At 35.6% G+C, this 12,772-nt stretch overlaps 1 protein-coding gene across 1 annotated transcript; it reads right to left on the bottom strand.

The window, feature by feature from the left end:
* Positions 1-8,416: 8,416 nt before the first annotated feature.
* On the bottom strand, positions 8,417-12,448 carry LOC149167298 (calmodulin-like). Its single transcript, XM_089432947.1, has 2 exons — positions 12,116-12,448; positions 8,417-9,145 (listed from the first exon to the last, which is right to left on the bottom strand). The coding sequence occupies exons 1-2, from the start codon at positions 12,189-12,191 to the stop codon at positions 8,772-8,774; spliced, it is 450 nt and encodes a 149-aa protein (XP_089289073.1). The 5' UTR covers positions 12,192-12,448; the 3' UTR covers positions 8,417-8,771.
* Positions 12,449-12,772: the final 324 nt, after the last annotated feature.

Below are 12,772 nucleotides of genomic sequence, written 5' to 3'. Positions count from 1 at the left end.
GAGCCTATATTTGTGTCCTCCTTTGTTGTTATTGTTTCTTGATATTGTTTGATAAAATATATAACTAAAGAACATAAAGAAGATAACTAAGATTCACAAGAAAATATCAAGGTTAAAGAAAATAAGCTATAATTGCCACCACTTTACATTTTCTAACACCTTATTCTAGGTCTCTTTGTCCTTCTATATTGTATAATGTTCACATTGAGCTCCTTCCCACCATTGGGCCTCCGACTAATTTTCCTGGCTCTATTATTCTACAATCATTTGGGGAAACTTTTTATTACATGTCATGTTTCATAACACGCTTAGCATCAAAATGAATGGTGGTCGATGGATCCACACATCAAAGGAACATCTAGCTAGGGTGAAAGTGTAGACGCCTCGAGGGTTTGCAAATATCTCTAAGCCATATGCTATGTCTTGTAAATTACATCTCCTATACTTGCAAATGGCTCTACTTAATAATTTCAACAAACCTCTCTACTTTAAATGCTTCTTTTATATCTTCCCCCACTCTTCCTTGGCCACAGACAATATCTAGGGACAAAGGTGCAAATACCCAAAGCAAGTTTCAAAATGGGACTTACTAGTAGAAGTATGGACTATTTTGTTATAAGAGTGCTGAATGTAGATCAAGTATTCATCCAATTTCTTTGGATGCTTCTAAATATAACCCCTTAGAAATTGAACCAACATCTAGATGATTACTTCTTGTTATCCATTTTTTGTGGATGGAATATTGTAGGAACCTATTCAACTTAGTGTGCATCCTTTCCCAAAGTGTAGTTTAGAAGGCACTAAGAAATCTAGTATCTCTGTCTAAGATGATGCTCCATGGTATCCCAAAGTGTAACTAGTGTAGGTTTTAACCCTGTACAGATAATACTTACAAACAAATTCCTAAAAACTAATAGAAAAAGATACAATTTCAATCACAGAAAATATACAATAGTATGTTTCTCCTAGAACTCAAAACTAGGAAAACCATATTGATTTTTTTTACGTTCCTTTACAATGTAAAAATACATTATATACATGTAGCATTCATAAACCTCCAATCCATTAACTTTGGATTAGAATATAACCATAGTTTCTTTGACCAGATTTAAAAACCCATGGGAAAAACTGCCATGTGCCTGAAAATTGTTTGTCATAAACCACCAAAAACAGATGCAAAAACCACCCAAAAAAATTGAAGGCCTACCTTGAACCCCAACCCCCCCACTACACCCAGCACATATGTATCGCACGTTGATATGGTTGTGCAAAGAATATAACACATACCTAACAACTAGACCTATTCAAAGAACATATTTATTACCTTTTTTACTTTTATGGTCTCTTTATAAGGAAATAAGAATGCACCTCTTTCTAAACTTATCAACAATCACGAACAATAGTCATGTCCCTTCCTAATTGTTGGAAAACCTCCAAAACAATATATGGAAATGCTTTCCCATGGTCAAGTGTACAAGGGACAGTATAAGCCTTTATTTCTATTATTGGGCTTGCTGGTATAACAAAGCATGCAGCCTCCAATATACCAAGCTAATTGTATTTTGGGCCAATAGACATAGCTCTATAAGTTGGCAATTGTCTTCCCAACACAAAAATGTCTTGCAACCTCATAGGTGTGAGCTTCTCTAAGAAGCTTCAATCGTTCACCTTTACGAACAGTGCAAGCCTTGTCTAGCTTGTAGAGAAACCCATTCTAGAGATGATAGTTAGCCTTATCATCACCTCCCTCTATAATAATTTGGCTTTGTAGTTATTAAAGCACCTGCTTAAATTCCTCATCTTATGTGTATGCCTCTTTGTATGTATCATGGGTAAAAGGATCCTTGTGCATAAGAGTCCCAAAGATATGAACTTGGATTTGGGTGTCATTGAAAGCATATCTACCAACTTATTAATGTTTCCCTTCATATATTTGATGAATAGATGAAATTGTTGCAAAAAAACCATCAATTGTAACACATGGTTTGTTGTAGTTTACTTTGGGTTTGCAAATATTGTAGTTTCAGGTTCACTATGGAAAATGGTTCCCTTGCCCATTAGATAGTGCTTCCAATTATTAAAAGCTGGAACTAGGCATATATTTCCTCATCATATGTAGGGAATTTCAAAATTTTCCCATGAAACATCTTGAAATGATAGCATATTAGCTTACCTCACATCAAAATTGCTCTCGTAGCATACCCACTTGCTTCTATCTCCACTTCAAAAGTCTTATACATGTTAGGCAATGTGAGAATCAATGGTTGATTGATGTTTCATTTTAGCTCATCAAAAGGTTTTTGTTGCTTCTTTCCCCACTACAAACTCTTATCACTATCTATTATAAAATGGATGGTGCATCTACCACTAAAAAGGATGATATGACCTTACATAGGAACTTCATTTCCTCAACAAAGCTCCTAACTTTAGTGATATTAGTAGGAATGGGGCACTTCATGATGTCCTCCATCTCTGTAGGATCTATATTGAGTTCCCATCCACTACTGGTGTACCCCAAATACACCAATGATTATTGGAAATTTTACATTTCCAATAATTGATGTTTTTAGAGTCTCTAAAACCTATATGATATGTGAGATGTGCTCCTCGTAAGTAGATTTATAAACTAATTTTTCATTCAAATGTACTATTACAAATGATTATAAAGAGGGATGTAATATATCATTCATCAATCACATAATGTAGCTAGTGCATTGCATAAACCAAAAGGCATGACAAACCATTCTTACAACAATTACTTGCTCTTTAAGGTGATCTTCCAAGTGTCTTCTTCCTTGATGCATACCTAGTGGTATCCCAATTTGAGATCCAGGTTGGTGAAGTACTTGGCATGTTGTAATTGATCTAATAAATCCACAATCCTAGGCAGAGTGTACAATTCTTGAATGTTATTTTGTTCAATGCTCTATAGTTGATAAACATTCACTAACCATCCTTCTTAGGTACTATGATGATTGGTGACCCATAAGGAGAAGTGCTTGGTTGAATTACTCCCTGCTCCAGCAACTGCTACAACTATTTATTTACTACATCCGGTTCAAGGCCAGACTATCAATTTAATCCAATATTTGATAATGGAGAGTCAGAAAACAATTGTATCCCATGCTCCACTTCCCCAATAGATGGCAACACTTTGGGCTTCTGGAACACTTATATATACACTTATAACAACTCCATCCAATTATTGTTTTGTATTTTAATTCCTCCCTTGGGTGCGTCTCTCTTAAGAAAAGTGAGATATACTCCTTACCAAATCTAATAAACATTTTGTCTTGGTTAGCACTTACAAAAGAGATCATTGACTTGCATTTTTGTGTGTTGATGATGTAATACTTTGTTAAGCCCTATATAAGCCCCATGTTAACCCAAAAAACCCATATTAATCCCTAGATATTGAGTGATTACATTTCTATTGTTCTATTGTTATGTAGGCTAGAACTCCTCATGGTCCCATTTTATTATAATTGTATCATTTGTCTCCCATATATATACTAAGGAGACCTAGTCTTAGAATCATCAAATATTGTCTTGGTCATTGTATTTATTGTATAAGGAGGTTTCCCCATTGAAGTAGACTATAATTATTGGTTTCTTATCATTGTTAAAGCATAAGGATCATAAAATTCAATATCAAGTGTGTCTCTTTGAACCTAAATCTCTAGAGCATGCTTTCAGTCTAGAAAAGAAAGTTGAAAGTAAAAATATGGCCACTAAAAAACTAGGCACTAATAACTATAGAGAAAATCATGCTCCCTTTTCTAAACCGACAAGGTTGACTCCTTAGCAAATGGATGAAAGAAGAGTAAAGGGGAAGAGCAAAGGGATTATGTTTCAATTGTGGCAACAAGTATATTAAAGGGCATAAATGCAATGAGAAGAAAATACTCTAAATAGATTGTGAAGATGATGAAGATAAAGAAGTGTAAACTTCAAAAGATCTATAGCTAGAAGAAACTACTCCAACAATCTCTTGTCATGCACTAGTCGGCATCAATACTCCACAAACCATCAAGATAGAAGGATATATCAAAAGGAAAAGGGTAACAATATTGATTGATTCAGGTAGTATCCATAACTTCATCAATTACAAATTGGAAAAACTTCTTAATTTCTTTGTATATCCAGCACCAAAATTTCATGTGATAATTGCAAATGGAGGTACCATAAATTATTCAAGGAAGTGCAATAAGATTAAGCTAAATATGGGGGAATGTTTATTGGTTAGTCCCATGATTGGAATCCAAATAGATGGTGTTGATGTTCTATTAGGGGTCCAATGGTTACAATAATTGGGAACAGTGGCCTAATATCCACGATCCACATCCTTCCACATACTTCATCAAAAATGTCACCATTTATGGAACTTTATAGATATCATCCTCCATACATCACATCACGCTTGAAAGGGACTATAAAGGCTCAAGCAGTAGAGAACCACATCCAACACAAACAAGAGGTTCTCAAACTATTCAAGGACAACTTGGTTATGGCACAAAATAGGATGAAACAAGTAGATCAACATCATAGTGAAAGGAAATTTGAAGTGGGGGATTGCACATTTGTCAGACTACAACAATATAAACACATGTACCTCAAGTAGCAAGAAAAGGACAACAAATTAGCTCCAAGGTATTATGGCCCCTATAAGGTGTTGCAAAGGATTGGAAGTATAGCCTACAAATTGGAGCTACCTCCGTCTTCACGTGTACATCCAATCTTCCATGTACCTTGCTTAAAGGTCATCGATGATAAGATCTCAATCCAAACTCTTCTACCAAATATTAATGAAGAAGAGAAAATAATACTAAACCAAAAACAGTTCCGGAAATAAGGACTAACCAACTAAGAAATCAAGCAATTACTATGCACCTCATCAAATGGAAGAACCTATCAGTGGAAGAAGCGACATGGGAAGATGTGTTTCATGAAGAAACACCCACATATAGTCAAGTGTTGAGTACAACACCTATTTGAAGGGGAGGGGAATGTTAAGCCATATATAAGCCCCATGTTAGCCCAAAAACCCCTTATTAAGCCCTAGATATTGAATGATTACATTTCTATTGTTATATTATTATGTAGACTAGAACCCCTCATGGTCCCATTTTATTATAATTGTATCCTTTGTCTCCCATATATATATATATATATATATATATATATATATATAGATAGATATTGAGGCTTAGCCTTAAGATCATAAAATATTGTCTTAATCATTGTATTTATTGTATAAGGAGGTTTTCCCCTCGAATGGGATTGTAATTATTGGTTTATTATCATTATTTAGACGCAAGGATCATAACAAAATTCATGTCATTGATCAAGCAGTACTAGTTTTCTCTCCACATAAGGATTAAATCCCTTAGATACATGTAAAGGATTCCAAACATTGCACCACACACATCAAGGGGTACTACATTCAACTCCACTTCATCAATAAAATCTACACCTATAACAAACTTGATATTACATTTTTTAGTGACTCTAACCTTTGCATCTTTTTTCACCCATCCCAAGGGATATGGCCTTACGTGATCATGAACCTCCAACCCAAGGTTGCTAACTAGATCATTTACCATGAAATTGGTTTGTGAGCAAGAATCAAATAGAGCATCTACTTTGGAAATTTTGAAATAGATCTTAATATGGAAGAGATTTTTCGTCTCCTTCTCTTCCTTCTAATGAATGCTACTTATATCCACCTCCTTTTGCATTAAGGTGTATACAATCTTCTCATCCTAATTCAAGCTACTCTCTACCTAGTTTCCTCAATCCTTACCTAGCATGTTCTTCTTCTTGGCATCCTTCTTACATTTATTTGGATCCAACTATGGATGTAGTTTCCAAAATTTATCTTTGTGGCCATTAACATAGTGATGGTTGTAGTGGTTTTTTAAATCCTTATGTTGATGTGCAATGGCAGACATCTTATCCTTTCCTTCCAACTTCTTCCCCTCCTTGGAAGCTTCTTGGTATTCTTTTTGTTTAGAACCACTTGGTTGTCCTTTCTTATGGCCTATGTTCTCAAAGTATTATGCTTGCACATAGACCTCATCAATGTTCCCAAGTTTGAAGAGCATCACTTAATTTCACAAATGAATATGTAGACACCCCAAATACTTGAGGAGTACATCTAGGCTCTCTAGCCCACCTTATTGCTAAATTCATTTGTGCACTATTGCACAATTTTCCCTTATCTGTTATCATCCATAACATTTGGATGAAAAAAAAATATTTAAAAACAAAAATTTATACAATATCATTAAAAAAAATTATAAATATTTCTCGTATATATATAAACCAGAACATTTAGATGACAAAAAAATATTTAAAAACAAAAATTCATGTAATATCATTAAAAAAAAATTATAAATATCTCATATATATATATATATATATATATAAATATAAACCATTTGTAGATCTATCTAAATTCTAAACCAATCAAGTACCATTGAATGATCAATTCGCTCTTCCTACGAATCTTTTCTCTAGTCTTTTCACAATCAGAAAAACTTGTATCTTAAAGAGATATGAAACTTTCGACAGTTGTAGATGTGGAGTTCAGAGGGATGTATTTTATGTAATATAACAACACAATTGACAAACATTAACAGATCCATGCAAAATATTTAACCAAGCATAGTTCTAAATAAGCAGATTTCTGTGAATTTTCAATTCATATGATTAAACAGTTTTCCATGAATTTTCAATTCATATAATTAAAATATATCAAGCTTATTAGTATGAAGGCCACTTGCTGGATAATAGCATCTGGTTTTAGATTGGAATATTTCTAGAGATTGGGACATGACTATGTAGGGATGGGTAGACTAATATTGCAGCCTTGCCCAGTGATATATACACTTTAATACTCAATTTGTGCGGTAAGGAAATATGAGATAAAACATGCAAGTGTGAACATTGTATCAATCCCCATATCTATTTGCATGTCCCAGGATGTTTATCTGTCCATGTGTGTGTGCCCATATAGATAAGATGAACCTCTGATATGATAAATAGCACAATCGCTCTGGGGCCCTAAAACTGAAGCAGAGATAGCATGCAACCTTGAGTTTTCCTTCTCTAAATTGAAAGGAGCAACCCATAGATGAGAAGAAGCTCTAGTATAATAAATAGCACAATTAGTCCGGGACCTAAAACTAAAGCAAAGAGAGCATGCAACCTTCCATCTCTAAAGTCAAAGGAGCATGTCAACGGCCAAACCAATGTCCGGGAGGTGTGACCTAAAGAGTTTCAAGCTACATTTCAAAGAAAAGAGACATCACAGAGAGTTTTCTGCGGAATAGGTTAGTGTTCCCTTGTTATCACGTAACAATTGTTCGTGGACGCCATGGCTAGAGCACGAACAAATAATGAGCTTCTGAGGTGAAGTTATGTTTTTGCTCAGCAAACAGTAGCTGTCATTTCACAAAAAAAAAAATAGCTCACATACCTCCTGTATATATATATACAGGAATAATTTATATCTTTTCCTTTTTTGTCTCTAGAATAAGCATAAGCTTTTCCTTCCTCTATAGTATTTCACAGTAGCAACAAATTCATTACAACAGCAGTTATCACCAGACAATTTCATGTGCAGTAAAAGCTAAAAGCTTGACACATCAACGGTCTTGATTATGTATCCATGCATTTTTCTATTGACATTTAAGAAAAACAAATGTTGTGCCAAGGAAATGGAAAAAATTTTGCACATGTTTTGTACATATGGAAAGCATTGAAAACCACGAGAGATTAACTAGGTTGGTGAAAGTGGAATGTTGTCTTTGCTTCCACTACGGTTCAAATCTAACAGCAGTGGCTGCTTCACCCCAAAAAGGGTAGCCTAACTGCCTAACAAAAGTAGCTGGTTAGGGTAGCCTAACTGCAATACAACCCAGGCCGAGTATACTCACAGCCCTCCAAACTAAAACTGTAAATGATGTCCCACCCTTGGGTGATGGCTGTAGGTTTCCAGGATTTGGGATCTCAGATGATTCTGGAAACATTCTCAAATCCTAGTGACTACCAAGAAAATAAAGACTATGTTAGCATTTGAACCATGCATCTAGAAGATATGGAAAACCGTCATTATCAAATGACAGCTACACTTGGTTGTCTGAATATCTATTTTAAAAATTAAACTAAACTCCCTAAGCAGTTCCGGTAATAATCCAGCCATGTCCTGATATCTCCTGATAGTGCACTGGGAGGATAGTGCACTGGGAGAGAAAACACTTCTGTCTGTGTTTTGTTTAAATGGAAAGAAGGGAAAGCATGTTAATGCTTGTACATATTTAGTGGCAAGAACGCACAATCAATCATAAGTGCAAGCAAATACATGAACTGGATGAGATTTTGCTCAAATCAAACAATCATACTGATCAAAGTATGTAAGAATACAGAGGAGACTTTTTCAAAATTACTTGCAAAAAACAGAAAGTGAAATACTTTCCCTTTAGTTTCACGAGAAGATATACATTAGCTGAGCAGTCTTTTACAAGACAATCAACTTCTGTCTAACAAATATATCACCCAGGACAATCAAAGTGTTATATAACCAGATAGCAAACTTTCCTATACGATTCCATATAGCAAGGTGTACCCAAATTTTCATCCAAAGCTGACCGCTAAGGTCCTAAAAGGATCCTGCCTACAAGACACACTAACCAGATTCTAGTGACTGCGCAACACCAACTTTCTGGATAAATGAAAAACAGAAAACGTGTTGATCTTAAAGATGGAAATCACTTGGCCATCATTACTTTGACAAATTCCTCATAGTTAATTTGTCCATCACCATCCACATCGGCCTCCCGAATCATCTCATCAACTTCTTCATCAGTGAGTTTTTCCCCTAAATTTGTCATGACGTGGCGTAGCTCGGCAGCAGATATGAAACCATTCTGGTCCTTGTCGAAAACCCGGAATGCTTCCTTCAGCTCTTCTTCAGAATCAGTGTCCTTCACTTTCCGTGCCATGAGATTTAGGAACTCAGCAAAGTCAATGGTACCATTACCATCTGCGTCAACCTCATTTATCATATCTTGCAGCTCTGCTTCAGTTGGGTTTTGACCCAAAGAACGCATTACTGTCCCAAGCTCCTTTGTTGTGATACATCCTGTATTCACAGATCATTTAAATATGAAATCAGGCATTACCTACAAATCAATAAAACCCATATCCTTCAAGATTTCCAGTAACCGGCCATCAATGAGGCCTAAAGTTAGATAATTTGAAAACATCCTTCAACTAATGAGAACAACTTGGTATATTTCTTCCCAACCCAGGGATTTTTTCTTTACATATCCCATATATAGAGAAAGTAAAGTAAAACAAGACAGAAATTTCCAAATCACCAAAACCAACCTTTCACAAATTCTGTGAAGGGATTAACAAGACACAAAGAACCAATATCATTAAAAATAAAGAAAATTATGAGAATTGCTTATATACCATGTTTGCCAAAGCCTGCTATTGCATTGTCACAATACTGGCATAGGGGTAAACTCTCCTGACTCTTACCTCAAAAATGAATAAACTCTCAACGAAGATCTAGGTATCATAAAATGATGTAAACTTATAGCTTAAAAACAAGAATGCTCAATGAGACATTTAAAAGCTTCAGCAAACAACATTAGAAGTAACAACTTATATACTGACCATACAAACATCTACAGAAATCTGTAGGGATATTCGTAAGCTTTGCTAGCTCTTAATTTTCCAGTAGGACACTTCACCACAAGCATGAGAAGCTTTAATGAAGGCACAAAATGCACGACCTTTTAAAATTCAAAACATGATAGATCTCTTAGGTAATTACACAACATGCTTTAGTTTAATATGAATATACACTTGAGGAAATCTTCAATTCCAAGACAAATAGCTGAAAGCTGTGGTTAAGTTGCGGGGAAAAATCATTAACATTCTAAATTTTCAAAACAGAGTACATACCAGATTGAACATTAATTTCAATTTTAGTTAGAATGTTGCAAAGAAAGAATTCTAAATCAGAGAAACTACTCAAATAATCAAAAGGTGCCGTGAGGCTATCTTAAATGGCACTATATACCCCATAACGTCATCAGACAGCATATATTGCACTTATTTATCTTTCTGAACACGCAGGAACTTTTTAAGACCGGTGCACTTAGGAAATCTTACTGTTTTGAAAATTATTCTTGCAAGCTCTGAAATGGCATTTCTATATTTCTATCTAGTCCCAAAGTGTTTGATGAAAGCCCATAAAGGTTCAATTTGGGACTGTAATAGTGCCTGTAGCAGGTCATGGGGCATTGACAGGCCTGGCTATTCCTGCCCATCCTCGACAGACATAAAGATGATCATATTTTGTCAAAAGTAAGCACACTCAAGATACCAGAATTAAATCCTTATGACCAATTTCAGTTCACTAACAGTAATTATTGATAAATTACTAACATAGTCATATATTTATCTAATATGCATCTTGGACTAACCTGAAGTTAACTTTTCTACTTCCTTGCTTGTTTAGATCTGAAATTCAAAGTTGCAAACAATTCCTTTCTTTCAGCGCAATCTACTGAAGGAGATTGGTTTGACAGTTTTAATTGAAAGTAGTAAAACTGGTTTGGCATGTAGTCAACTGAAAATGAAACATGTCCACACTACACAGTAGGTTTATCATTCCACCTTTCGGAGACACGCAATGTCTACCTACTAGATAACGAGGCATACAAGTACCTTCAGCTAATTCCACTTCCTTTCTAATCCAAACACAACGAAAGGATGAGAAAGGGAAAGGGAATATGTTCTTCAAAACGAATTTGGAGACTGAGCTAAAGTAGATCTTCAACTTGTTATTAACTAGCTGAAAATAACTCACCACATAAGTACACCTAAATAAGGATGATGCATAAAAATAGACAAAAGATTAAACCCCTATCTCAGCATCTGTAAAGCAGAACCAAACTCTTTGAAATGAAAACACCCATATTCTATTAATCTTTGATAGAAGCCACAGAAACCAACATGACCAGAAGAAGAAACAGATGCACAGTGACACCGACAATTATTACCACTATCTTTGAGTGCATGGAAGTGACCAACAGATCTAAAGGTAAAGGGAAAGCAAACAGAGGAACAAGAAACTGAAGAAAAGGCAAAGGAAATTCATGTTGTTCTTATAATCAGTGCCATGTGTTCTGACAATTAATTGCTAATGAGCTCCATGGCTGTTGAATACTATAAATTACACCCAAAATAAAACCACCAAAGTGCCAAAGAATAATATTAAATAAGGAAAAGCCCATAAAGCTGTGGTCTAGCTGCAGCAGTGATGACCTAGGTTCAAAACCCATAAAACTTTAAAAACTTGTTCCCAGTGATAATACCGTTGACCAAAGTATGCTCATGTTAAGGTGACTAGTCACTACACTGCTTCTGAGGTATTGTTTGAGATACTGACCATGCTAATGCAAACTGCCATGTGGATGAGACCAAGTGCAAGTCTTGAGTGACTTGGACAAATTTCTTAACCAGTAGCCTAATTGTGACAGATCTCATAACGGAATTTCGTACCCTCTCCAGTACAAAAGAGGGTTAATTTAACCCTATAGGTAACTTCGGAAATGCTCAGAAATGATAACTTCAGCTACGTACACAGGTCAAAATGTTCAGCAATCGATGGATAATGATTCATGAAACTCAAATCAAGCAATAAGAGAACCAAGTATACGAACCATATCTAATACCACATCCCCTATTCACTTTAAGGGACTGATGATACTACAACGAAATGAATGAACTCCAGGGAACTAGTCAGTGTCCATTACCTAAAATCCATCTACCATAACTGCAGAACATATATGGATAATCCTCAGATCCAATCAAACGGGAAATAAAAATAAAAACCCATTGTTTTCAACCGATCTAAGCAAATTGGCCATGAAGCGAAGCAATTTGGCCAATAGATCTATGTATACTAACACATAATTTCACAACACAAATCAGCTAAATACAGTGCCTCTCTTCCGAACCTTTCAGAAGAAGCAGAGATCCAAAAAAAATGTAGAAAAAAACAAATAATTGAAGTGGATTTGTGGATACTAACCGTCTCCATCCTTGTCAAACAAGCTGAAAGCCTCCTTGAACTCAGAGATCTGTTCCTCTGTAAGCTTGTCCATCATTTTCACGTAATGCAAACAGATAAACCACCAGAGAAACTAAGAGGGTACTCTGACTGGGTTGCCGCAGGTCAAGATCGATCTTACGTTCTCCTGCCGACCTTATTCCTTCTCAAAACAGAACAAGGCACGACTTGATCGATCGATCTGTACCTTCCTTCATCTAAGCTCCAGGAATGCAATGTATCATATATATAGGTGGTGGGTGTAAAACTCCGAGGGGGCAAACAAATTGTATGGTTTTTCCGTTGTAATGGGGTGTGTCGTCTGGTCCTTTGAATAAATCATGCCATGGAAAAATGAATATTCTTTTTTTTTCAAATCTTTCTCTACGCTACGCGCTTTTGGACGCGCTTTGTCAGTTGAGAGTGGGCCCAGAGATGATGGTGAGTAAAGTGGCAGTCTGGTATGTATCTCATGTGACTTGTTATCCCATGCCTCAATCCATGAGTCTGTGGTTTGTACGAATACCGTGTAGAGGTGGATTCTTGGATTGGATTTTTTATTGTTCAATTTTGGACTTTCGATTATTACTAAGTGGGACAGTGATTTGGATAACATCTCATCTTTACTTATTTTCAATG

The sequence above is a fragment of the Pinus tabuliformis genome, chromosome 5_1, assembly GCF_031772625.1.
Source record: "Pinus tabuliformis cultivar Carrire ecotype Pingquan chromosome 5_1, CPIR1, whole genome shotgun sequence".
In the NCBI taxonomy this organism is placed as follows: Eukaryota; Viridiplantae; Streptophyta; class Pinopsida; order Pinales; family Pinaceae; genus Pinus; species Pinus tabuliformis.
The sequence above is the reverse complement of the archived record's forward strand: the minus strand, read 5'-3'. Positions and strand labels throughout refer to the sequence as shown.